The sequence below is a fragment of the Cetorhinus maximus genome, unplaced genomic scaffold, assembly GCF_964194155.1.
Source record: "Cetorhinus maximus unplaced genomic scaffold, sCetMax3.hap1.1 HAP1_SCAFFOLD_486, whole genome shotgun sequence".
Taxonomy (NCBI): domain Eukaryota; kingdom Metazoa; phylum Chordata; class Chondrichthyes; order Lamniformes; family Cetorhinidae; genus Cetorhinus; species Cetorhinus maximus.
The window spans coordinates 165,492-190,056 of record NW_027596428.1 but is presented as its reverse complement, the minus strand read 5'-3'; the positions used below and the strand labels follow the sequence as shown (position 1 = coordinate 190,056).

Genomic DNA, 24,565 nt, shown 5'->3' with positions numbered 1-24,565 from the left:
TCTGTCTCTCTCTCTGTCTCTCTTTTTCTCTCTCTCTCTCTCTCACTGTCTCTGTCTCTCTCTCTCTCGCTGCCTCTTTCTCACAGTCTCTCTCACTGCCTCCCTCTCCCTCTGTCTCTCTCTCTATCTCTCTCTCTATCTCTCTCTGTCTGTCTCTCTCTGTCCCACCCTATCTCTGTCTTTGTCTGTCTCCCCTCCTTTTTCTCTCCCCGTCACTCACTCTCTCTCCCTGTCTCTCTCCTTGTCTCTCTCGCTCTTTCTTTCTCCCTATCTCTGTCTCTCTCCCTCCTCCGTTTCTCTCCCCATCTCTCTCTCCCTCTCTGTCCCCTCCTCTCTCCCTGTCTATCTCTCTCTCCCTGTCTCTGTCTCTCTCTCTCTGTCACCTCCTCTCTCTTCCTCTCGCTGTCTCTCTCTCTCGCCATTTTTCTCTCTCTCCCCCCCCCGCCTCCCTACGGGACGGAACCTGTGGCCCTGTGGGGGAGGGACCGAGGGGGTAATGGACGGCATCTGGGGAGCAAGCAGTGAATCTGTTATCACTCCTCCCTCAGGTCCAGGTGTCAGAGATGCTCCGACAGCGAAACGAGATGAAATCGGCCCTCCAAGTCGCCCAGAAAGAGAAGGAGGTGCTTCAGAATGAGAAGCAGGTGAGATGTAAATGCTGTGGCTGCGAGAGCAGGTCAGAGGCTGGGAATCCTGCGGTGAGTCACTCACCTCCCCGACTCCCCCAAAGCCTGTCCATCATCGACCATCTCCGCCCTTCCGAACTGTCACCGTGGGATCATATCCATCCACCTGAGAGCACGGAGTGGACGTCTCTGTTTAATGTCTCATCTGAAAGACAGCACCTCCCGAAACATGGCCCTCCCTCAGTGCTGACCCTCCGACAGTGCGGTGCTCCCTCAGCACTGACCCTCCGACATTGCGGCTCTCCCTCAGCACTGACCCTCCGACAGTGCGGCGCTCCCTCAGCACTGACCCTCCGACAGTGCGGCTCTCCCTCAGCGCTGACCCTCCAACAGTGCGGCGCTCTCTCAGCACTGACCCTCCGACAGTGCGGTGGTCCCTCAGCACTGACCATCCGACAGTGCGGCGCTCCCTCAGCACTGACCCTCCCACAGTGCCATGCTCCCTCAGCGCTGACCCTCCGACAGTGCGGCGCTCCCTCAGCGCTGACCCTCCGACAGTGTGGTGCTCCCTCCGCACTGACCCTCCGACAGCACGGCGCTCCCTCAGCACTGACCCTCCGTCAGTGCGGCTCTCCCTCAGCACTGACCCTCCGACAATGCGGCTCTCCCTCAGCGCTGACCCTCCGACAGTGCGAGACTAGAACTGTGCACAGTGCTTCAAGTGTGGTCTAAGCTAGATCTCTGAAGGCGGAGGGGGCATGTTAGTGGGGGTGGTGAAAAAGGCATATGGGACACTTGCCTTAATCAATCGAGGCATAGATTACAAAAGTAGGGAGGTCATGTTGGGAGTTGTATAGAACCTTGGTGAGGCCACAGCTGGAGTACTGTGGGCAGTTCTGGTCGCCACATTATAGGAAGGATGTGATTGCACTGGAGGGGGTGCAGAGGAGATTCACCAGGATGTTGCCTGGGGATGAAACGTTTAAGTTATGAAGAGAGGTCGGATAGACTTGGGTTGTTTTCGCTGGAGCAGAGAAGACTGAGGGGTGGTGACCTGATCGAGGTGGTTAAGATTATGAGGGGCATGGACAGGGTGGATAGGGAGCAGCTGTTCCCCTCAGTTGAAGGGTCAGTCACAAGAGGGCATAAGTTCATGGTGAGGGGCAGGAGGTTTAGGGGGGATGTGAAGAAAAACTTTTTTACCCAGAGGGTGGTGAGGGTCTGGAATGCGCTGCCTGGGAGGGTGGTGGAGGCGGGTTAGCCTCACATCCTTTAAAAAGTACCTGGATGAGCACTTGGCACATCATAACATTCAAGGCTATGGGGCCAAGTGCTGGGTAAATGGGATTAGGTAGGTCGGTCAGGTGTTTCTCACGTGTCGGTGCAGACTCGATGGGCCGAAGGGCCTCTTCTGGACTGTGATTCTGTGATAACCAAGGTATATGAAGACCAGAACTGTGCACAGTGCTTCAAGTTGGTCTAACCAAGGGACACAGAGACCAGAACTGTGCACAGTGCTCCGAGTGTGGTCTAACCCAGGGATACAGAGACCGGAACTGTGCACAGTGCTCCGAGTGTGGTCTAACCCAGGGATACGGAGCCCAGAACTGTGCACAGTGCTCCAAGTGTGGTCTAACCCAGGAATGTGCAGACCGGAACTGTGCACAGTGCTCCAAGTGTGGTCTAACCCAGGGATATGGGAGACCGGAACTGTGCACAGTGCTCCGAGTGTGGCCTAACCCAGGGATACAGAGACCGGAACTGTGCACAGTGCTCCAAGTGAGATCTAACCGAGGGATACGGAGACTGTAACTGTGCACAATGGTGTAGTCTAGGAATCACAGCTGGGAGGATATGGACAGCACGATCCCATGGGAATGTAATAACGTGTTTGAGCTCACCTTGCTTTCCTACGCACTGAGGCCATGGGACCTTAAACAGTGGGAGGCTGTGCCCCAGGCTCTCTCTGAGCCCCAGGCTACCACTCACCCCTGGCTTCACATCGGGAGGTGAGCCCCAGGAATTGACCTTGGCACCAGTTGCACAGGGGGAGTCTCCGAGGATGATGCAGGCTGAGTCCGAGAGTGAGGAGAGAGGGGACCAGAGAGAGAGAGTGAGAGGGAATGAGGAAGAGAGAGAGAGAGAGAGTGATTTCAGGGATGAGGGAGGCCGTTCCCCAACTCCCCAGCCCGGCTGAAGAGTCCGGAACCGGGATTGGGGGGGCGCGGGGATCAGGGGTCGTCCATTTCGGACCGAGACGGGGGTGAGAGATTTCTTCACTGGGGAGGATGGGTGAGTCTTCGGAATTCCCTACCCTGGTGGATGCCCTGTTGTCGAGTATATCCGAGACCCGCCAGAGGTCGACGGATTTTCGGGCACCGAGGGGGTCGAGGGATGGGGGCGGAGAAACGGGGCGGACGGAGGGGCGGTGGGGTGGGTCGAGGTAGAAGATTGACTGTCATCTTATGGGATTTGAGGGGGGGGTGGAATTGGCGAGGAGGTAGCAGGCTGGAGGGAGTGAGTGGTCCACTCCTGCTGCTTCTTCGGACAACACCCCACGCAGCGCAGAGATCGCAGAAGATCACAGGCCAGCTCAGATATGCAGAACCCCCTACCCCCGCTGCTTGGGCTAATACCCTGGCAGTTCCCAGGGGGAGGCGGTGGTGCTTCCGAGGGCTCTAACCCACTCTGTGCTCTCTCTCCCAGGTGATCCAGGCCTGCGTCAAGATACTGGAGCAGGAGCTGCAGGCGAAGCAGAGAGAGGCTGCGATCCAGGGGGAGGCGGGAAGAGACTCACCAGGTCCGTGCTTGTCAAACTGTCCTTATCAGAGTAAAGCTCTCTCTGCACCGTCCCCCATCAAACACTCCCCAGGACAGGTACAGCACGGGGTTAGATACAGAGTAAAGCTCCCTCTACACCGTCCCCCATCAAACACTCCCAGGACAGGTACAGCACGGGGTTAGATACAGAGTAAAGCTCCCTCTACACTGTCCCCATCAAACACTCCCAGGACAGGTACAGCACGTGGTTAGATACAGAGTAAAGCTCCCTCTACTCCGTCCCCATCAAACACTCCCAGGACAGGTACAGCACGGGGTTAGATACAGAGTAAAGCTCCCTCTACACCGTCCCCATCAAACACTCCCAGGACAGGTACAGCACAGGGTTAGATACAGAGTAAAGCTCCCTCTACACCGTCCCCATCAAACACTCCCAGGACAGGTACAGCACGGGGTTAGATACAGAGTAAAGCTCCCTCTACACTGTCCCCATCAAACACTCCCAGGACAGGTACAGCACGGGGTTAGATACAGAGTAAAGCTCCCTCTGCACCGTCCCCCATCAAACACTCCCAGGACAGGTACAGCACGGGGTTAGATACAGAGTAAAGCTCCCTCTACACTGTCCCCATCAAACACTCCCAGGACAGGTACAGCACGGGGTTAGATACAGAGTAAAGCTCCCTCTACACCGTCCCCCATCAAACACTCCCAGGACAGGTACAGCACGGGGTTAGATACAGAGTAAAGCTCCCTCTACACCGTCCCCATCAAACACTCCCAGGACAGGTACAGCACAGGGTTAGATACAGAGTAAAGCTCCCTCTGCACCGTCCCCCATCAAACACTCCCCAGGACAGGTACAGCACGGGGTTAGATACAGAGTAAAGCTCCCTCTACACTGTCCCCATCAAACACTCCCAGGACAGGTACAGCACGGGGTTAGATACAGAGTAAAGCTCCCTCTACACCGTCCCCATCAAACACTCCCAGGACAGGTACAGCACGGGGTTAGATACAGAGTAAAGCTCCCTCTACACCGTCCCCATCAAACACTCCCAGGACAGGTACAGCACGTGGTTAGATACAGAGTAAAACTCCCTCTACACCGTCCCCATCAAACACTCCTAGTTATGTGTTTAACGTGTGACCGTTCACTCTGAGACCCTCTCTGCTCTCCCTCTGTCAGCCGGTGAGCTGGGGACGTGCGCAGTGAGTGAGAGGCTGAGCCAGCCGGACAGCGACCCGCCCGAGGGCACGAGCAGCCCCTCACGCAGGCAGCAGGCCGACCGCGTCGTCATCAGCCAACCCGTGTCTATTGCCCTGCAGCTGGCAGAGGCGCAGTCCGTGAGTACCGCAGGAAACGGCCAGACCAACGGAGCGCGGACGTGGGAGGGTCAGTGCTGAGGGAGAGCCGCAATGTCGGAGGATCAGTGCTGAGGGAGCGCCGCACTTTCGGAGGGTCAGTGCTGAGGGAGCTCCGCGCTGTTGGAGGGTCAGCGCTGACGGAATGCCGCACGGTCGGAGGGTCAGCGCTGAGGGAGCGCCGCACTGTTGGAGGGTCAGTGCTGAGGGAGCGCCGCACTGTCGGAGGGTCAGTGCTGAGGGAGCGCCGCACTGTTGGAGGGTCAGTGCTGAGGGAGAGCCGCACTGTCGTAGGGTCAGTGCTGAGGGTGCTCCGCGCTGTTGGAGGGTCAGTGCTGAGGGAGAGCCGCACTGTCGTAGGGTCAGCGCTGAGGGAGCGCCGCACTGTCGGAGGGTCAGTGCTGAGGGAGCGCCGCACTGTCGGAGGGTCAGTACTGAGGGAGAGCCGCACTGTCGGAGGGTCAGTGCTGAGGGAGATCCGCACTGTCGGAGGGTCAGCGCTGAGGGAGAGCCGCACTGTCGGAGGGTCAGTGCTGAGGGAGATCCGCACTGTCGGAGGGTCAGCGCTGAGGGAGCGCCACGTTGTGGGAGGGTCAGTGCTGAGGGAGATCCGCACTGTCGGTGGGTCAGTGCTGAGGGAGCGCCGCACTGTCGGTGGGTCAGTGCTGAGGGAGCGCCGCACTGTCGGAGGTCAGTGCTGAGGGGGTGCCGCACTGAAGCAGACCTGGCTCCGAATGTATTGGAGAAGAGTGCTGAGCAATGTCAGTCGGCAGGAAAACACACCCTGGGAGCCATGGTGATGGCGGCCGTAAATATCTTTGATGTGCAGCTCCCCACCCCCACCTCTTCCCATCGTGCCCTAAAACCTCAAACCATTTAGGTCCCTGCTGTCAGTATTCTGCAGCCTTTCCAAGTAGTCGATTAGTCCATTATTACAAGCACGGAGCACTTTACAGTGAGATGGAGGACTGCCTGAAATATCTAATGGCCCTAGCCCAGTGGATTAATGACACTTCACTCAATTCCCATCGAGGAAGATTTGCATTTATATAGCATCTTCCCTGACCTCAGTGCAGCCCAGCCAAGCTTTTACTGCCAACCGAGTGTCGTCCTCAAGAGTTTTAATTACACTGAACCGCACCGCACACGAACAGGGCATTCGGCCCATCTGCTTCGTGCTGGTGTGTCTGCTCCACACGAGCCTCCTCCCATTGCCCCGCCAACTTCATCTTCCCCCCATCACCATATCCTCCTATCCCTCTCCCCCTCGTGTGATTATCCAGCTTCCCCCCCACAGCAACTTGGATACATCGACGCTATTCACCTCGACCACTCCCCGTGGGAGCGAGTCCCACATTCTCCCCGCGGGAGCGAGTCCCACATTCTCCCCGTGGGAGCGAGTCCCACATTCTCCCCCACTCCCCGTGGGAGCGAGTCCCACATTCTCCCCCACTCCCCGTGGGAGCGAGTCCCACATTCTCCCCGTGGGAGCGAGTCCCACATTCTCCCCCACTCCCCGTGGGAGCGAGTCCCACATTCTCCCCCACTCCCCGTGGGAGCGAGTCCCACATTCTCCCCCACTCCCCGTGGGAGCGAGTCCCACATTCTCCCCCACTCCCCGCGGGAGCGAGTCCCACATTCTCCCTACTCTCTGGGTAAAGAGGTTTCTCCTGAATTCCCTCGATTGGATTTATTAGTGACCGTCTTATATCGATGGCCCCCGAGTTCTGGTCTCTCTCTCCCCCGACCCGCCCCCAACAAAAGTGGAAACATCTTCTCTCCGTCTCCCCGATCGAAACCCCTTCATAGTTTTAATGTCCTCGATCAGGTCACCCCCTCAGCCTTCTCTTTTCTAGAGAAAAGAGCCCCGGCCTGTTCAGTCTTTCCTGATGGTTATAAACCTCTCAGTTCTGGTATTGTTCTCATGAATCTTTATTTCACCTTCACAAGTGCCTCGATATCCTTTTGTATAATATGTAAACCAGAACTGTGCACAGTGCTCCAAGTGTGGTCTAACCGAGGGATACGGAGACCGGAACCGTGCACAGTGCTCCAAGTGTGGTCTAACCGAGGGATACGGAGACCGGAACTGTGCACAGTTCTCCGAGTGTGGTCTAACCCAGGGATACGGAGACCGGAACTGTGCACAGTGCTCCGAGTGTGGTCTAACCCAGGGATACGGAGACCGGAATTGTGCACAATGCTCCAAGTGTGGTCTAACTGAGGGATACGGAGACTGTAACTGTGCCCAGTGGTGCAGTTTTGGAATCACAGCAGGGTATATATGAACAGCACGATCACATGGGAATGTAATAATGTGTTTGATCTCCTCTTGTTTTTCTATGTACTGAGACCATGGGACCTTAAACATCCACTGAGAGCACAGTCAAGGCTTCAGTTTAAAAGCTCATCTGAAAAACAGCACCTCCAACACTGTGGCACTCCCTCAGCACTGACCCTCCGACAGTGCGGCACTCCCTCAGCGCTGACCCTCTGACAGCGCGGCGCTCCCTCAGCGCTGACCCTCCGACAGCACGGCGCTCCCTCAGCGCTGACCCTCCGACAGCGCGGCGCTCCCTCAGCGCTGACCCTCCGACAGCGCGGCGCTCCCTCAGCGCTGACCCTCCGACAGCACGGCGCTCCCTCAGCGCTGACCCTCCGACAGCGCGGCGCTCCCTCAGCGCTGACCCTCCGACAGTGCGGCGCTCCCTCAGCACTGACCCTCCGACAGCGCGGCGCTCCCTCAGCGCTGACCCTCCGACAGCGCGGCGCTCCCTCAACGCTGACCCTCCGACAGTGCGGCGCTCCCTCAGCACTGACCCACAGTGTGGCACTCCCTCAGCGCTGACCCTCCGACAGTGCGGCACTCCCTCAGTGCTGACCCTCCGACAGCGCGGCGCTCCCTCAGCACTGACCCTCCGACAGTGCGGCGCTCCCTCAGCACTGACCCACAGTGCGGCGCTCCCTCAGCACTGACCCTCCGACAGTGCGGCACTCCCTCAGCGCTGACCCTCCGACAGCGCGGCGCTCCCTCAGCGCTGACCCTCCGACAGCGCGGCGCTCCCTCAGCACTGACCCTCCGACAGTGCGGCGCTCCCTCAGCACTGACCCTCCGACAGTGCGGCACTCCCTCAGCGCTGACCCTCCGACAGTGCGGCGCTCCCTCAGCAGTGACCCCCCCCCCCCCCCTCCCTTGAGTACTCTCAGTACTGCTTTGGAAGCAGTAGGCCTAGAGTATGGGGTTGAAGTCTCTGGAGCTGAGGCTCGTACCCACTTGACCTTCTGACTTGGAGAGGAGAGGGAGAGAGAGAAGTCCTTCAATCTATGTCCATTAATAAATCATGACTGCTCATTCCGTGTCTGAGCTGCATTAATGTTTTAATCGCCCTCTGCTACCTTCAGTGTTTAATTTGCTTCATTTGGTGTTCCTGCGCTTTTTATAATCTCTCCTTCATGCTGTTTAATTCTATTTTGCTCCATTTCTCTCTCTCCAACTCTATGTCCTCCCTTTCTCTCATTTTCTTTTTCTCACGTTCTGTCTCTTTCTCTCTCTCTGTCCCCTGTTTGTGACTCACTGTCTTTCGTTCTTTGTCTGTGACTGTCTCTTTCGCTGTCTACGTGTCTCTCTCGCTCTCTCTTTATCTGTGTCACTCTCTCTTTCTCTGTCTATTTCCCTCTGGTCTGTCTGTGTCTCTCTCTGTCTCTCTCTCCCTCACTCTGTCTCTCTCTCTCTGCCTTTCTCTTTCTCTCTCTCTCCCCCATCTCTTTCTCGCTCCTTCTGATTCTCTCTCTCTCTCCCCCTCTGTTTCTCTCCGTCTCTCCTCTCTCTCTGTGTCTCCTCTCTCTGTATTTCCTCTGTCTCTCTCTGTCCCTCTGTCTCTCTCTGCTTTTCTCTCTCTCCCTCTGTCTCTCTCCCTCTCTCCTTCTGCCTCTCTCTGTCCCTCTCTCTCGCTCTGCCTTTCTCTCTCTCAGTCTCTCTCTCTGTGTCTCCTCTCTCTGTGTCCCCTCTCTCTCTCTGTCTCCTCACTCTCTCTCTCTTTGTATCCTCTCTCTGTCTCTCTCTGCCTCTCTCTGCCTGTGTGTCTGTATCTATCTCTGTCTCTCTGTTAGTGGTCCTCTCTATGTCTGTCATGTTTGTGTGTGTGTGTCCCCCTCTAACCATTTGTGTGTGTGTGTCTCTCTCTGTAGGTCCAAGTCTCTCTGTCTCTGACTGTGTTTCTCTGCATACGTCTGTGTGTGTCTATCTCTATCTTTGTGTGAATCTGTCACCCTCTCACTGCCTCTCTGTGTGCCTCTCTCTCTCTCTGTCTGTTATTCTCTCTCTCTGTCTGCCTGTCGGTGTCTCTCCCTTTCACTCTCTCTGTGTCTCTCTCTCTCTCTCTCTGCCTCTCACTGTCTGTGCCTGTGTGTGTCTCTCTCTTTCTCTCAGTCTCTGTCTGTGTCTTTCTCTATCTTTTTTTCTCTCTCCCTCGTTATCTGTGTGTCCTTCTCTCTGTCTCTTTGTCTCTATAAGTGTCTGTCTCTCCCTCACTAGCTGTGTGTGTGTGTCTGTGTGTCTCTCTTTCTGTCTCACTCTGCCTCTCCCTCTCTCTCTGTCACTGTCTATGTTTGTGTGTGTGTGTCTCTATCTCTCTCTCTCTCCCTCTCTCTGTCTCCCTCTCTCTATCTCTCTGTCTCCCTCTCTCTGTCTCCCTCTCTCTATCTCTCTCTCTCTGTCTCTCTCCCTCTGTCTCTCTGTATCTCCTTCTCTCTGTCTGTCTCTCTCTCTGTGTCTCCCTCTCTCTGCCTCTCTCTCTGTTTGTCTGTGTGTGTCTCTCTCTCAATCTCTCTGTCTCCTTCTCCCTGTCTCTCTCTCTCTCTGTCGCTCCCTCTGTCTCTCTCTCTGTATCTCCTTTTCTCTCTCTGTCTCTCTCTCTCTGTCTCCCTCTCTCTGTCTCTCTCTCTGTCTGTGTCTCTCTCTCTATCTCTATCTTTCTCTCTTGTCTCCTTCTCCCTGTCTCTCTCTCTCTCTATCTCCTTCTCTCTCTCTGTGTGTCTCTCTCTTTCTGTGTCTCCTTCTCTCTGTCTCTCTCTGCCTGTCTGTGTGTGTGTTTCGCTCTCTCTCTCTCCCTCTCCCCATCTTTTGAAACTTTCTGTGTTGATGTAATGAGTTAATCGGACAGATGAAGAGCTGGTCAGTGTCCCGGATATCAATCCAATCCCATTCTGCAAACTCCTCTGCACTAAATCAGCACAAACTGCTCCGTTTTTTTTTGAATCTGCTTGGCCCCTGACTGATTTATCGCTGAGTGTCTTGTTATGGATGCGAATGCTGGGTTTTTTACGAGTGTATTTAGTATGTACAGCATGAACTGCGAGATGTAGGCCTCATTTTAATCTCTGTAATGGGTTGCGGAGCAGGTTAATGGAGCAGATCGCAGCTGGGTATCAGTGTGGGTGTGTGTGTGTGTGTGTGTGTATGTGTGAGTGAGTGTGAGTGAATGTGTGTGTGTATGTGTTTGTGTGAGTGAGTGTGTGAGTGAATGTGTGAGTGAGTGCGTGAATGTGTGTGTTTGTGTGAGTTTGTGTGAGCGAGTGGTGTGTGTGTTTCTGTGTGTGTTTGAGTGAGTGTGTGTGTTTGTGTGTGTGTGTATGTGTATGTGTGAGTGTGTGTGAATGTGAGAGTGAGTATGGGTGTGTGTGTGTCTGTGTGAGTGTTTGTGTATGTGTGTGTGTTTGTGTGAGTGTGTGTGAATGTGAGAGTGAGTATGGGTGTGTGTGTGTGAGTGTGTCTGTGTGAGTGTTTGTGTATGTGTGTGTTTGTGTGTGTGTCTCAGTGAGTATGAGTGTGTCTGTGTGTGTGTTTGAGTGAGTATGGGTGTGTCTGTGTGTGTGTCTGTGTGAGTGCTTGTGTGAGTGAGTATGAGTGTGTCGATGTGAGTGTTTGTGTATGTGTGTGTGAATGAGTATGAGTGTGTCTGTGTGAGTGTTTGTGTGTGAGCGATTATGAGTGTGTCTGTGTGAGTGTGAGCGAGTATGAGTGTGTCTGTGTGAGTGTTTGTGAGTGTGAGTGAGTATGAATGTGTCTGTGTGAGTGTTTGTGAGTGTGAGTGAGTATGAATGTGTCTGTGTGAGTGTGAGTGAGTATAAGTGTGTCTGTGTGAGTGTTTGTGTGTGTGAGTGAGTATGAATGAGTCTGTGTGAGTGTGAGTGAGTATAAGTGTGTCTGTGTGAGTGTTTGTGTGTGTGAGTGAGTATGAATGTGTCTGTGTGAGTGTTTGTGAGTATGAGTGAGTATGAATGTGTCTGTGTGAGTGTGAGTGAGTATAAGTGTGTCTGTGTGAGGGTTTGTGTGTGTGAGTGAGTATGAATGTGTCTGTGTGAGTGTGAGTGAGTATAAGTGTGTCTGTGTGAGTGTTTGTGAGTGTGAGTGAGTATGAACGTGTCTGTGTGAGTGAGTATAAGTGTGTCTGTGTGAGTGTTTGTGTGTGTGAGTGAGTATGAATGTGTCTGTGTGAGTGTTTGTGTGTGTGAGTGAGTATGAGTGTGTCTGTGTGAGTGAGTGAGCTACAAGAGCTCAGTCGACCCACAGCACACAGGCAAGGCAGCGCCATTGGAGGCTCGAGTTCTGCTTCATCGGAATAAAATTTGATTTAAATAATAATTTACATGCTCTACCCCATTACAGCTCAGCTCTGCTATAAACACGTACTCCCTGTCTGAGATAGGACTGAGTACTCCTGGCAATGGTGTGCATGTATGTGCATGTGTGTGTACGTGTGTGCACATGCATGCGTGTGTGTGCGTCTGTCTGTCTGCCTGTGTGTGTGTGTGTGTGCGCATGCGTGTGTGTGCACATGTGCCCATGCATGTGTGTGCTTTCTGTGTCTAACCCCCATCAACATCCTGGGGGGTTACCATTGACCAGAAACTGAACTGGACCAGCCATATAAACCCTGCGGCTACAAGAGCAGGTCAGAGGCTGGGAATCCTGCGGAGAGTAACTCACCTCCTGACTCCCCCCAAAGCCTGTCCACCATCGACAAGGCACAAGTCAGGAGTGTGATGGGACACTCCCCACTTGCCTGGATGAGCGCAGCTCCCACAACACTCGAGAAGCTCGACACCGTCCAGGACAAAGCAGCCCCCGCTCGATGGGGCACCCCATCCACAAACATTCACTCCCTCCACCACCACCGATGCACAGGGGCAGCAGTGTGTGTACCATCGACAAGATGCACTGCAGCAACTCGCCAAGGGCTCCTTCGACAGCGCCGCCCAAACCCACGACCTCTACCATCTAGAAGGACAAGGGCAGCAGACACACGGGGAACACTACCACCTGCAAGTTCCCCTCCCGAGCCACTCACCATCCCGACTTGGGAATATATCGGCCGTTGCTTCACTGTCGCCGGGTCAAAATCCTGGAACTCCCTCCCTAACAGCGCCGTGGGTGTACCTACACACCACACACGGGGACTGTAGCGGTTCAAGAAGGCGGCTCACCACCACCCACCTTCTCAAGGGGGCAATTAGGGATGGGCAACAAATGCTGGGCCCAGCCCAGCGACGCCCACATCCCCGTGAATGTATTTTTTTTTTAAAAACCAGGGAGGCTGATCCAACACTCGTTAGCAAAATGAAACCCGTGGGGCTAAAGGGGGAAGTGGCAGGTACGGGTAAGGGATTGACTGAGGTACAGGGTTTTATCAGTGAACCATTGTTGTTCAGACTGGAGGCTGATACATGGTGGTGCTCCCCAGCTTTTTAGCCACTACTCTTTTTCATATATAGTAGTAACTTAAATCAATTGAATAAGGTAGTTTGGAAACTAAGTGGCGTAGAGGGCCGAGGGAGTCTGCAAAGCAATATGGACAGGTTAAGCGAGCGGGCAAAAGATTAGAGGATGGAGTCTTAGGTGGGGGAAAATGCGAACATGTCCACTTTGGTGGGAGGACTAGAAAAGCAGCACGTTATTTAAACAAAGAGAGCGAGAGGGATGGCAGAACTCTGAGGTATGGAGGGACCTGGGCGTCCTGGCACACGAGCCACAAAAAGTTGGTACGCAGGTGCAGCGAGTGATGAGGAGGGCGAATGGAGTAGTTGCTGTTTATTGCAAGGGGGATGGGGATATGTGAGTAGGGAGGTTTTGCTACAACTGTACAGGGCGTTGGTGAGACCACACCCGGAGCCCTGTGTACAGTTCCTGGTCTCCTTACTTTAGGGAGGGGGACGTACTGGCATTGGAGGCCGTTCGGAGAAGGTTCACTGGGCTGATTCCTGGGACGAAGGGGGTTTGTCTCACAGGGAAAGGTTGAGCAGGTTGGGGCCCTGTCCCCCGTTGGGAGTTTAGAAGAACGAGAGGTGATCTTATTGAAACAGATCAGATTCTGAGGGGGGGAGTGGGGTGGCGCTCGACAGGGTGGATGCTGGGAGGGATGTTTCCCCACCCCCCTCCCCTCGTGGGGGGAACCTAGAACGAGGGGGGAGGGGGCAGAGTTTCAGAATAAGGGGTCTCCCGTTGAAGACGGAGATGGGGATAATCCTTTTCTCTTGGGGTGAGTGTTTGGACCTCTCTTCCCCAGAGGGTGAGGGCGCTGGGTCAATGAATGCTTTTAAGGCAGGGGTGGATAGATTCTTGACCAGCAAGGGAGACAAAGGGCGATCGGGGTTGGGGGGTGGGTGAAGTGGGGGGGTGGTAGGCGGGAATATGGAGTTGTGGTTACAATCGGATCAGCCGCGATCTTACTGAGTGGGGGGACAGCAGGTTCGAGGGGGCCTACTCCTGCTCCTAATTCGTTCGTAGCTCTCACTCGCAGGCACTCAGGGCAGGATTGCAAACAGGAAAACAGTGGGGTGGACGATGATGGACGTCCCCAGGAGGGACGCAGGCAGGCTGGTGGCGTGGGTGGGCGCGTGGTAGATGGAATTTAACATAGAAACACAGAAACTAGGAGCAGGAGTAGGCCATTCGGCCCTTCGAGCCTGCTCCGCCATTCATTGTGATCATGGCTCATCATCCAACTCCAACTCAATAGCCTGCTCCCCGCTTTACCCCCCATACCCTTTGATCCCTCTCGCCCCCCCCCAAGAGCGACATCTAACTCCTTCTTGAAAACATACAATGTTTTGGCCTCCACTACTTACTGTGGTAGCGAATTCCACAGGCTCACCACTCTCTGGGTGAAGAAATTTCTCCTCATCTCAGTCCTAAATGGTCTACCCCGTATCCTCAGACTGTGACCCCCTGGTTCTGGACTCCCCCCACCACCATCGGGAACATCCTTCCTGCATCTACCCTGTCTGGTCCTGTTTATAGGTTTCTATGAGATCCCCCCCCTATTCTTCTGAACTCCAGCGAATATGATCCCAACCGACTCAATCTTTCCTCACGTGTCAGCCCCGCCATCCCAGGAATCAGTCGCTGAGCTCCCTCTATAGCAAGTACATCCTTCCTCAGATAAGGAGACCAAAACTGCACACAATATTCCAGGTGTGGTCTCACCAAGGCCCCTGTACAATTGCAGCAAGACATCCCTGTTCCTGTACTCGAATCCTCTGGCTATGAAGGCCAACGTACCATTTGCCTTCTTTACCGCCTGCTGCACCTGCAATGCTTAACACAGGGGGGTGCGGAGTGCTACGATTTGGTGGGAAGGACGAGACAAGGCAGCGGAGACGGAAGAGTGCCATTTTAAAACGTGGTACAGGAACAGAGGGAGCCGGGGGGATCTGCGTGCGCAAATCGTTCGAGGACATTCACTCGTAGAGGGGGCGGGGTGGGGTTGGGTGGGACTCGCTGGCATTTGTTGCCCTCCACCCCCTAACCGCCCCCTCGAGCTGAGTGTCTCGCTCGGCCGTTAGAAAGCCGGGGCGGGTGGAAGGGGGCAGCTCAAGAGTCAGTCCTGTCGCCGGGAAGGGGTCTGGAGTCACGTGTAGGTCCAGGCCGGATGGGGACTGCGGGTTTCCCTTCCCTGTCTGGACGTTGGTGAACCAGGCAGGGTTTTTAATGACAATCGATGGCCCCCCCCACCTAGTCCCAGGGACCAATCCAGCGACCCCGTCGCTGCACAGCCGACAACCTTCACTGTACCGCCTCCCAACGCGGGTACATCCTTTCTTAAGTGCGGAGACCAGAACTGTGCACAGTGCTCCAGGTGTGGTCACACCAAAACCCTCTACAACTGGAGCCAGACTCCTTTACTCCTGCTCTCCAATCCCCTGGCAATGAAGGCCAACGCCCCATTCACCTTCCTCACCGCTCGCCGCACCAGCACCCGAACGTTCCAGGTTCCTGGAACCAGCCCCCACCTGAGTCTCTCTGGGGCCTGTGGGTTCCACAGCTTCTACAAGATGCTCTGCTTTTCTATCCTTAGCACCAATGTGAATAACTTCGCTCTACCCCACGTTATATTCCGTCTGCCACCTTCACTTACCCTGGTCCGTATCTCTCCGAGGACTCTCGGTGTCCTCCACACAGCTTACCTTCCCTCCTAAACAGGTGCAGCCAGTAAACATGGACACATTCCTCTCTGCCTCATCATCAGAGTCGTTCATACAGATTGTACCTAGCTACAACCCTCCCTATCTCTGTAACCCCCTCCAGCCCCCACAACCCTCCCTATCCCTGTAACCTCATCTAGCCCCTACAACCCTCCCTATCCCTGTAACCCCCTCCAGCCCCCTACAACCCTCACTATCCCTGTAACCTCCTCCAACCCCCACAACTCTCTCTATCCCTGTAACCTCCTCCAGCCCCTACAACCGTCCCTATCTCTGTAACCTCCTCCAACACCCAAGACCCTCCCTATCCCTGTAACCTCCTCCAGCCCCCAAGACCCTCCCTATCTCTATAACCTCCTCCAGTCCCTACAACTCTCCCTATCTCTGTAACCTCCTCCAGCCCCTACAACCGTCCCTATCTCTGTAACCTCCTCCAACACCCAAGACCCTCCCTATCCCTGTAACCTCCTCCAGCCCCCAAGACCCTCCCTATCTCTATAACCTCCTCCAGTCCCTACAACTCTCCCTATCTCTGTAACCTCCTCCAGCTCCTACAACCCTCCCTATCTCTGTAACCTCCTCCAGCCCCTACAACCCTCCCTATCTCTGTAACCTCCTCCAGTCCCTACAACCCTCCCTATCTCTGTAACCTCCTCCAGCCCCTACACCCCTCCCTATCTCTGTAACCCCCTCCAGCCCCCTACAACCCTCCCTATCTCTGTAACCTCCTCCAGCTCCTACAACCCTCCCTATCTCTATAACCTCCTCCAGCCCCTACAACCCTCCCTATCTCTATAACCTCCTCCAGCCCCTACAACCCTCCCTATCTCTGTAACCTCCTCCAGCCCCTACAACCCTCCCTATCTCTATAACCTCCTCCAGCCCCTACAACCCTCCCTATCTCTGTAACCTCCTCCAGTCCCTACAACCCTCCCTATCTCTGTAACCTCCACCAGCCCCCTACAACCCTCCCTATCTCTGTAACCTCCTCCAGCCCCTACACCCCTCCCTATCTCTGTAACCCCCTCCAGCCCCCTACAACCCTCCCTACCTCTGTAACCTCCTCCAGCCCCTACAACCCTCCGAGGTCTCCGCTCTCCTCCAATCCCGGCCTCTCTCTCTCAAACCTCCCGATTCCCTTCGCTCCGCCATGGGCGGCCGTGCCTTCAGCGGCCTGGGGCCTCCGAGATCTCTGGATTTGGCTCTCTAAACGTCTCCACTTCTCCCTCTCTCTCTCTCCCTCTCTCTCACCTCCTTTCAGACGCTCCTTAAAACTGACCTAAGGTCTCGTTATATTACTAATGGGTCAAATATTGTCTGATCAATGCTCCGACATTCCATCCTGGGGATGTTTTGCAAAGGTAAAGGCAACATATAAATGCAAGTTGTTTAGTCCTGCCTCGATATGGGTGTGCGTTAACCTCGAAAGGGACTCAGCTTGTATCCTCACTGTCCAGGTGGGGTGGTGGGGGAGGTTCAGGGGGGAGATTCTCCCTGTTGGAACCTAATTTTTTAAAATCTGTTTCTCGCCTTCTGCTGTTAGGAGGTGGTGGAGCCGGCGAACTGGGAACTCACGTCAAGCACCGTCTCTCGAAAAGTGGACCTTGAACCGGGGAGCGATTCAGCACCGAGGTGGGTCCCACCGCTGACTGTCAACATGACACATGGGAACGGGGTTACTTCACTCCACACGGTCCCCATCAAACTCTCCCAGGACAGGTACAGCACGGGGTTAGATACAGAGTAAAGCTCCCTCTACACCGTCCCCATCAAACACTCCCAGGACAGGTACAGCACGGGGTTAGATACAGAGTAAAGCTCCCTCTACACCGTCCCCATCAAACACTCCCAGGACAGGTACAGCACGGGGTTAGATACAGAGTAAAGCTCCCTCTACAATGTCCCCATCAAACACTCCCAGGACAGGTACAGCACGGGGTTAGATACAGAGTAAAGCTCCCTCTACACCATTCCCATCAAACACTCCCAGGACAGGTACAGCACGGGGTTAGATACAGAGTAAAGCTCCCTCTACACCATCCCCATCAAACGCTCCCAGGACAGGTACAGCACGGGGTTAGATACAGAGTAAAGCTCCCTCTACACCGTCCCCATCAAACACTCCCAGGACAGGTACAGCACGGGGTTAGATACAGAGTAAAGCTCCCTCTACACTGTCCCCATCAAACACTCCCAGGACAGGTACAGCACGGGGTTAGATACAGAGTAAAGCTCCCTCTACACCGTCCCCATCAAACACTCCCAGGACAGGTACAGCACGGGGTTAGATACAGAGTAAAGCTCCCTCTACACTGTCCCCATCAAACACTCCCAGGACAGGTACAGCACGGGGTTAGATACAGAGTAAAGCTCCCTCTACACCGTCCCCATCAAACACTCCCAGGACAGGTACAGCACGGGGTTAGATACAGAGTAAAGCTCCCTCTACACCGCCCCCATCAAACACTCCCAGGACAGGGACAGCACGGGGTTAGATACAGAGTAAAGCTCCCTCTACACCGTCCCCATCAAACACTCCCACGACAGGTACAGCACGGGGTTAGACACCAGATAAAGCTTCATTTACACAGGGTGCTGCACTGTCGAAGGGTCAGTGCTGAGGGAGCGCCGCACTGTGTGTCACTAGATTGGTCCCTGGGATGAGGCGGTGGGTGTCCTATGATGAGGGGCTGAGTAAACTGGGCCGAGATTCCCCGGAGTTTGGAAGAATGAGAGGCGATCCCATCAAAACCTACAAGATCCTGAAGGGGTTTGACCGGGGTGGACGCTGAGAGATCGTTCCCGCTGGTCGGGGGGGGGAATCTAAAACACGGAGTTGGGGGGTGCGGCGAGTGATGGGGGGCACAGTCTCAGGATAAGGGGCCGGTCATTTAGGACTGTAACGAGGAGAAATGTCTTCGCTCAAAGGGTTGTGAATCTTTGCAATTCTCTACCTCAAGGGGACGATCCATCGGTGAAGACATTTAAGGCTGGGGGTAGAGGGATTTTTGGGCTCCGGGGGGGGCGAATCGAGGGGGGCGGGGGAGGGGAAAGTGGGGTAGAAGCCCCCGCCCCAGGGGTCAGCCGCGATAGTACTGAATGGCGGGGCGGACGCGAGGGTCCAAATAGTCTCCTGCTGCCGCTGCTCCTTGACGTTTGAAGCAGTCGAGGCACCAAGGCGATGGGGAAGCGAGGCAAGGTTGGCAGTGTAGGGGTGGGTGTGGGAACACCTGTGGGATGTTCCGGTACCCGGAACGCTGTGCCTCCTAACTGCGAACCGGTTCATTCCCCCCCTTCGCCAAGTGTGAAATAGAGGCCGGAGCCCGAGCGCTGTCTAAAGGTGCCTCTGCCGGAGGAGAGAGAGAGAGAGAGAGAAAGAGAGAGAGAGAGCGAGCAGCGGCGGTGAAGATATACGGCGCTGTCAGAATGTTTCAGGAGCAATTTTCAGCATCATTAGACACTCTCTGTTCTGCGGGGCTGGAGGAAGTCATTTGTGAATAAAATTTGATTGAAATGCTGTTTGATGATAATGAATCAGGGATGTCATTTACCATACGCAACTTTGTTCTCTCTCTCTCTCTGTCTCTCTCCGTCTCAATCTCCCTCTGTCATTGCCTTGGTTTCTATATCTCTCTCTCTCTCTCTCACCCTCTTTCCCACTTTCTCTCCCTTCATCTCTTCGTTTCATTTTGCCTGGGTGCCCCCTCTCTATTTCTTTTTCTCTCTCTTTTCCCTGTCTCTCCGATTCTCTCTGTCTCCAAATCTCTCCATCCATCTCTGAAACTGTTCCCCTGTGCTGTCTCTTCCCCCCCCCACCTCTCTCTCTCTCTCTCCCCCTCTCTGGTCCTCTGCCTCTCTCTCTCTCCATCTCTCTCTCTCTCTCACTTCCTCTCATTCTCTTTGTGTCTCTCACTTTTTCTGTCGCTTCTCTCTCTCTTCCTCTTTCTGTTTGTCTCTCACTCTCTTCCTCTGTCTCTTGTGTGTCTCTCTTTTTCTCTCTGTGTCTCTTTCTCTCTTTTTCACCGTCTCTCTCTTCTCTCTCTGTCTCGCCTCCTCTTTGTCACTTACACTCTGTCTGTCACTCTCTTTCTTTCTGTCTCTCTCTTATCTCTGTCTCTTCTCTTTCTCTCTCTGTCTGTCTGTCTCTCTTTACTCTCTCTCTCCCTCTCTGTCTCTCTCTTTTGCTCTGTCTCTCATTCTGTCTCTCTTCTCTTTCTCTCTATCTCATTCACTCTCTCTCTGCCTCTCACACCCTCTCTTTCTCTGTATCTTCCTCTCGCTTTCTCTCTTCCTCTCTCTTTCTCTCTGTCTGTTGCCCTCTCTGTCTTTCTTTGTCGCGCTCTCTGCCCTGTTTTTACTCTGTCTCTCTGTCTCCCTCTCTCTGTCTCTCACTCTCTTTCACTCTGTCTCTCTCTCTCTATCTCTGTGTCTTTCTCTCACTCTCTCACTCCGTCTGTCTCTCTCTCTCTCTCTGTCTTCCTGCCTCTCTCTCACTCTCTCTTCCTCTGTGTCTCTCTCACACTTTCTCTCTCATTCTCTCTTCCTCTGTTTCTCTTCTCTTTCTCCCTCACGCTCACTCTGCCTCTCTCCTTATCTCTCCTACTCTCCCTCCGTCTCTCTGTCTGTCTTTCTCTGGTCCCTGTCTCTCTCTCTCTACCTCTCTCTTTCTCACTTTCTCTCTCATTCTCTCTTCCTCACTCTTTTTCTCTCTCTTTCTCAGATCCACAGACCCCAGAGGCCCCAGGCAGGCAGAGGCTGGCTTGGACGATGGTTTTCAGAAAGGGGCGGAGAGAAATTCCCCTGATGACCCGTGGAAGGAGTGCCCAATCTGTAAGCACCGATTCCCGGACACCTTCGGAAAGCAGGCGCTGGAGCATCACATCGATAGTCACTTTTTCTTCAGCACCAGCGATCCCTTCATCTTCCAGTGACCGAGCATCCCACTGCCTCCCCATCTGCCTGTCTCTCTCTCCCTCCCTTTCTCTCTCCCTCCCTTTCTCCATTTCTCTCTCCCTCTCTCTTCTGTGCTCTATCTCTCCCCGTCTCCCTCCACTCTCTCTCTCTCCCCCCATCTTGCCTATCTCTGTAGCCCCCTCTCTCTTCTGCATTCTCTCTGACCGTCTTTCCATCTCTCTCCCCCCATCTCTTTCGCCCTCTCCCTCTACTCTCTGGTCATTTCTTCTCCCCATCTCTCCCCCTCTCTCTCTCCCCCCCACTCTCTCTCCCCCCTTCCCTCTCTCCTCCTCACTCACCCTTTCTATCTCTCTTCCTCTCTATCTCTCCCCTTCTCTATCTCTTCCCTCCCACTCTCTGCCCCCCCTCTCTCTCTCCCCATCTCTGCCCTCTTTCACCATTCCCTATCTCTCCCCCTCTCATGCTCTCTCCCCTCCCTCTCTCTTTCTTCCTCTCTCTCCCTCTCCCCCTTTCTCTCTCTCCCCCTTTTCTGTCTCCCATCCAAAAATCGTTCCCTTCATCCTTAACTTCCAACTCCGGTCCATCTGATGCTGAACTCCAAACACAGTGAAAAAGGACATGGGGCTCCCTCAGCACTGACCCTCCAACAGTGCCGCGTTCCCTCAGTACTGACCCACTGACAATGCTACACTCCCTAAGTACTGAACCTCTGACAGCACATGCACCCTCAGTACTGACCCTCCGACAGTGCGGTGCTCCCTCAGCACTGACCCTCCGACAGCACATGCTCCCTCAGTACTGACCCTCTGACAGCGTGGCACTCCCTCAGCACTGACCTTCCGACACTGCAGCGCTCCCTGAGCACTGACCCTCTGACAGTGCGGAGCTCCCTCAGCGCTGACCCTCCGACAGTGCAGAGCTCCCTCAGCACCGACCCTCCGACAGCGCGGCGCTCCCTCAGCACCGACCCTCCGACAGTGCGGAGCTCCCTCAGTACCGACCCTCCGACAGTGCGGAGCTCCCTCAGCACCGACCCTCTGACGGTGCGGCGCTCCCTCAGCACCGCAGCCCTGTGACGTGTGCTGACTTGATACAACCTGTGGGCAGAGTTGATGCGGGTGATGCCTCACAGTGCCCCCTTGCGAGGGTACTAAGTATGTGAAGCTGGGTCTGACTGTGAGGGACGGCATTCAGTGGGGTTATGGAGGTGTGGTCGCATGCAGCATTCACAAATTGCTTCAACAAGCCTCCCTGCTGCCAACGTTGTTTTCCATCTGTCCTCCAATTTTCCTTACCAACTGCCGCGGCTCCTTCATCTTAAAATACTTGAGTTATTCTTGCCCACATGACGTGTTTGTTGACTGTAGATCTCTTGGGCATAAAAATGTCTTGTATAAAATAAAACCTGTATGAAATGTTTTTTTATTTCACGCATCGATTTCTTTTGCAGACCTGAGGTGAAATTCTGCCGCCCATTCGCATTGGAAGGTGGGGGGCGGTGAATTTGTTTTTGTTATTCATCCGGTTCGTGGGACGCGGGCTTCGCTGGCTAGGCCAGCATTCATTTTCCCGTCCCTAAATGCCCCTCGTTCAGAGTTAACCGCATTGCTGTGGGTCCGAAGACACCGGGTAGGGGCGGCAGATTTCCTCCCCCAAGGGGGCATTGGTGAACCAGATGGGGTTTTTCACCACAATCGGCAATGGGTTCGCGGTCATCGCCAGGCTTTCAATTCGAGATTTTTTTATTCAGTTCACCATCCGCCGGGGTGGGGTTCAAGCCCCGGGTCCCCCGGAGCCCAGCGAGAATACCACTGTGCCTTTCCGCTGCCTCCTCTGAAACCCCAAAGCCTGAGTTGGATGCAAGGTGACGCAGCCTGAGGTCAGTCAGAGTTCAATTGCGTTTGCTCGCTTTGAGGGGAGGTTGGGTGGATTCTGTGTAAGTTTCCTGCTCCAGGTCCAGCGTGCAGGCACTCCCCTTTGCCAACGACAGGTCCGATTTGTAACGCACTGGTGTGAAGTCACTTTCATGCGTTTTGTACGGAGTGCAACTCTCTATTTATGAAACATCTACAAAAGAGTAAAACTCCCCAAAGCCTTTCAGAGCCTCGATCATCAAACAGGGTTTGACACCAAGCCACGTAAGGAGCTCTTAGGGACTGGTGACCAAAATCTTGGTCGGAAAGGGAGGTTCTATGGAGCGTCTTAAAAGAGAAGAGAGAAAGAGAGGGAGGCGGAGAGTTTAAGGGAGGGAATTCCAGAGCTGGGGGCCCCAGGCAGCTGAAAGCACCGCCGCCGATGTTGGTGCGATGGAAATGGGGGGATGAGCAAAGGGCCGGAATAGAAGGAGCCCAGAGATCTTGGAGGGTTGTGGGGGCTGGAGGAGGTTACAGAGATAGGGAGGGTTGTAGGGGCTGGAGGAGGTTACAGAGATAGGGAGGGTTGTAGGGGCTGGAGGAGGTTACAGAGATAGGGAGGGTTGTAGGGGCTGGGGGAAGTTACGGAGATAGGGATGGTCATAGAGGCTGGAGGAGGTTACAGAGATAGGGAGGGTTGTAGGGGCTGGAGGACATTACAGAGATAGGGAGGGTTTTGGGGCTGGAGGAGGATTACAGAGATAGGGAGGGTTGTAGGGGCTGGAGGAGGTTACAGAGGTAGGGAGGGTTGTAGGGGTTGGAGGAGGTTACAGGGATAGGGAGGGTTGTAGAGGCTGGGGGAGGTTACGGAGATAGGGAGGGCTGTAGGGGTTGGAGGAGGCTACAGAGATAGGGAGGGTTGTAGGGGCTGGAGGAGGTTACAGGGATAGGGAGGGTTGTAGGGGCTGGGGGAGGTTACGGAGATAGGGAGCTGGGATGAGGAGCACATGGAAGGATTCGAACGTGACGATGAGAATGTTGAAATGGTGTTGGTGCCGGACTGGGAGCAGGGTTGAGAGAGCGTATCTCGGTCTTAAATACACTCAATGACCTGGCCTCCACAGCCTTCTGTGGCAATGAATTCCATAGATTCACCACTCTCTGGCTAAAGAAGTTTCTCCTCATCTCTGTTCTAAAAGGTCTTCCCTTTACTCTGAGGCTGTGCCCTCGGGTCCTAGTCTCTCCTACTAATGGAAACATCTTCCCCACGTCCACTCTATCCAGGCCTTTCAGTATTCTGTAAGTTTTAATCAGATCCGCCCCCCCCTCATCCTTCTAAACTCCATTGAGTATAGACTCAGAGTCCTCAAACGTTCCTCATATGTTAAGCCTTTCATTCCTGGGATCGTTCTCGTGAACCTCGTGAGGGAGGGGGTGAGGGAGGGAGTGGGGTGTGGATAGGGAGCGGCCCCTGTGGTGGGGAACAGAAGGGGTCTAAACGAGGCCTCAGAGCGAGTGGACCAGAGTGACCACTGGATGCTGGATGATGACCAGCGGGGAGCGCGGCCACGTCTGGTCCTCCTTTAAGTGTCCTCCGTGCCTTTACAGCCCAAACATTGATGAGGTGGCCAGCAGCCAGCATTAACTACAGCGGAGATGGGCCAATTAACAGTAAGTTTTTTACGAGGTCCATATATCACAGTGTCATCACTCTGTAGCAGGCCCATTTATCAGAGCGCTGGAGAAAATATTCCCCTCGATCGATAGGATAGGGTTTAGTGATGGAATCCAATCAATATTCCATTATTTAAGAATACATTAGTGGTGCTGAGTGTGCGTGTGTGTGTGCAGTGCACCGAGCGACCCCTGCACAGTGGGGGGTGAGCCGCCTTCTTGAACCGCTGCAGTCCCCGTGTGGTGTAGGTACACCTAGAGCGCTGTTAGGGAGGGAGTTCCAGGATTTTGACCTGGTGACAGTGAAGGAACGGTCGATATATTCCCAAGTCGGGATGGTGAGTGGCTCGGGAGGGGGAACTTGCAGGTGGTGGTGTTCCCCGTGTGTCTGCTGCCCTCGTCCTTCTAGATGGTAGAGGTGGTGGGTTTGGGCGGCGCTGTCGAAGGAGCCCTTGGCGAGTTGCTGCAGTGCATCTTGTAGATGGTACACACACTGCTGCCCCTGTGCGTCGGTGGTGGTGGTGGAGTGAATGTTTAAAGACTTTGCTGCAAGGGGTTGGTTCCATGTAGGGTTAAAGTTAATCAATCATCCATTCCCCTTGATTGCCTGTCCCCCCCTTACCCAAATGTGCAAAGGGAAACAAAAGTGCTAGAAGGCCCTATGCCCAGGACAGGTACAGCACGGGGTTAGATACAGAGTAAAGCTCCCTCTACACCGTCCCCATCAAACACTCCCAGGACAGGTACAGCACGGGGTTAGATACAGAGTAAAGCTCCCTCTACATTGTCCCCATCAAACACTCCCAGGACAGGTACAGCACGGGGTTAGATACAGAGTAAAGCTCCCTCTACACCGTCCCCATCAAACAC

General features: G+C 54.5%; 1 protein-coding gene across 2 annotated transcripts in view; it reads left to right on the top strand.

Annotated features, from left to right (window-relative positions):
• LOC144673824 (calcium-binding and coiled-coil domain-containing protein 1-like) overlaps positions 1–21,587 on the top strand; it is a 41,970-nt gene extending 20,383 nt beyond the window's left edge. The window contains exons 11-16 of one of the 2 annotated variants that reach the window (XM_078535477.1): positions 549–644; positions 3,333–3,426; positions 4,597–4,754; positions 16,798–16,973; positions 19,975–21,020; positions 21,086–21,587. In XM_078535477.1, the coding sequence (XP_078391603.1) occupies positions 549–644; positions 3,333–3,426; positions 4,597–4,754; positions 16,798–16,973; positions 19,975–20,185 (735 nt within the window). In that variant the 3' untranslated portion in view covers positions 20,186–21,020; positions 21,086–21,587. Of the gene's footprint in view, positions 1–548; positions 645–3,332; positions 3,427–4,596; positions 4,755–16,797; positions 16,974–19,974 lie in introns of both variants that reach the window. The other variant, XM_078535478.1, reaches the window with a different exon arrangement.
• The last annotated feature ends 2,978 nt before the right edge of the window (positions 21,588–24,565 follow it).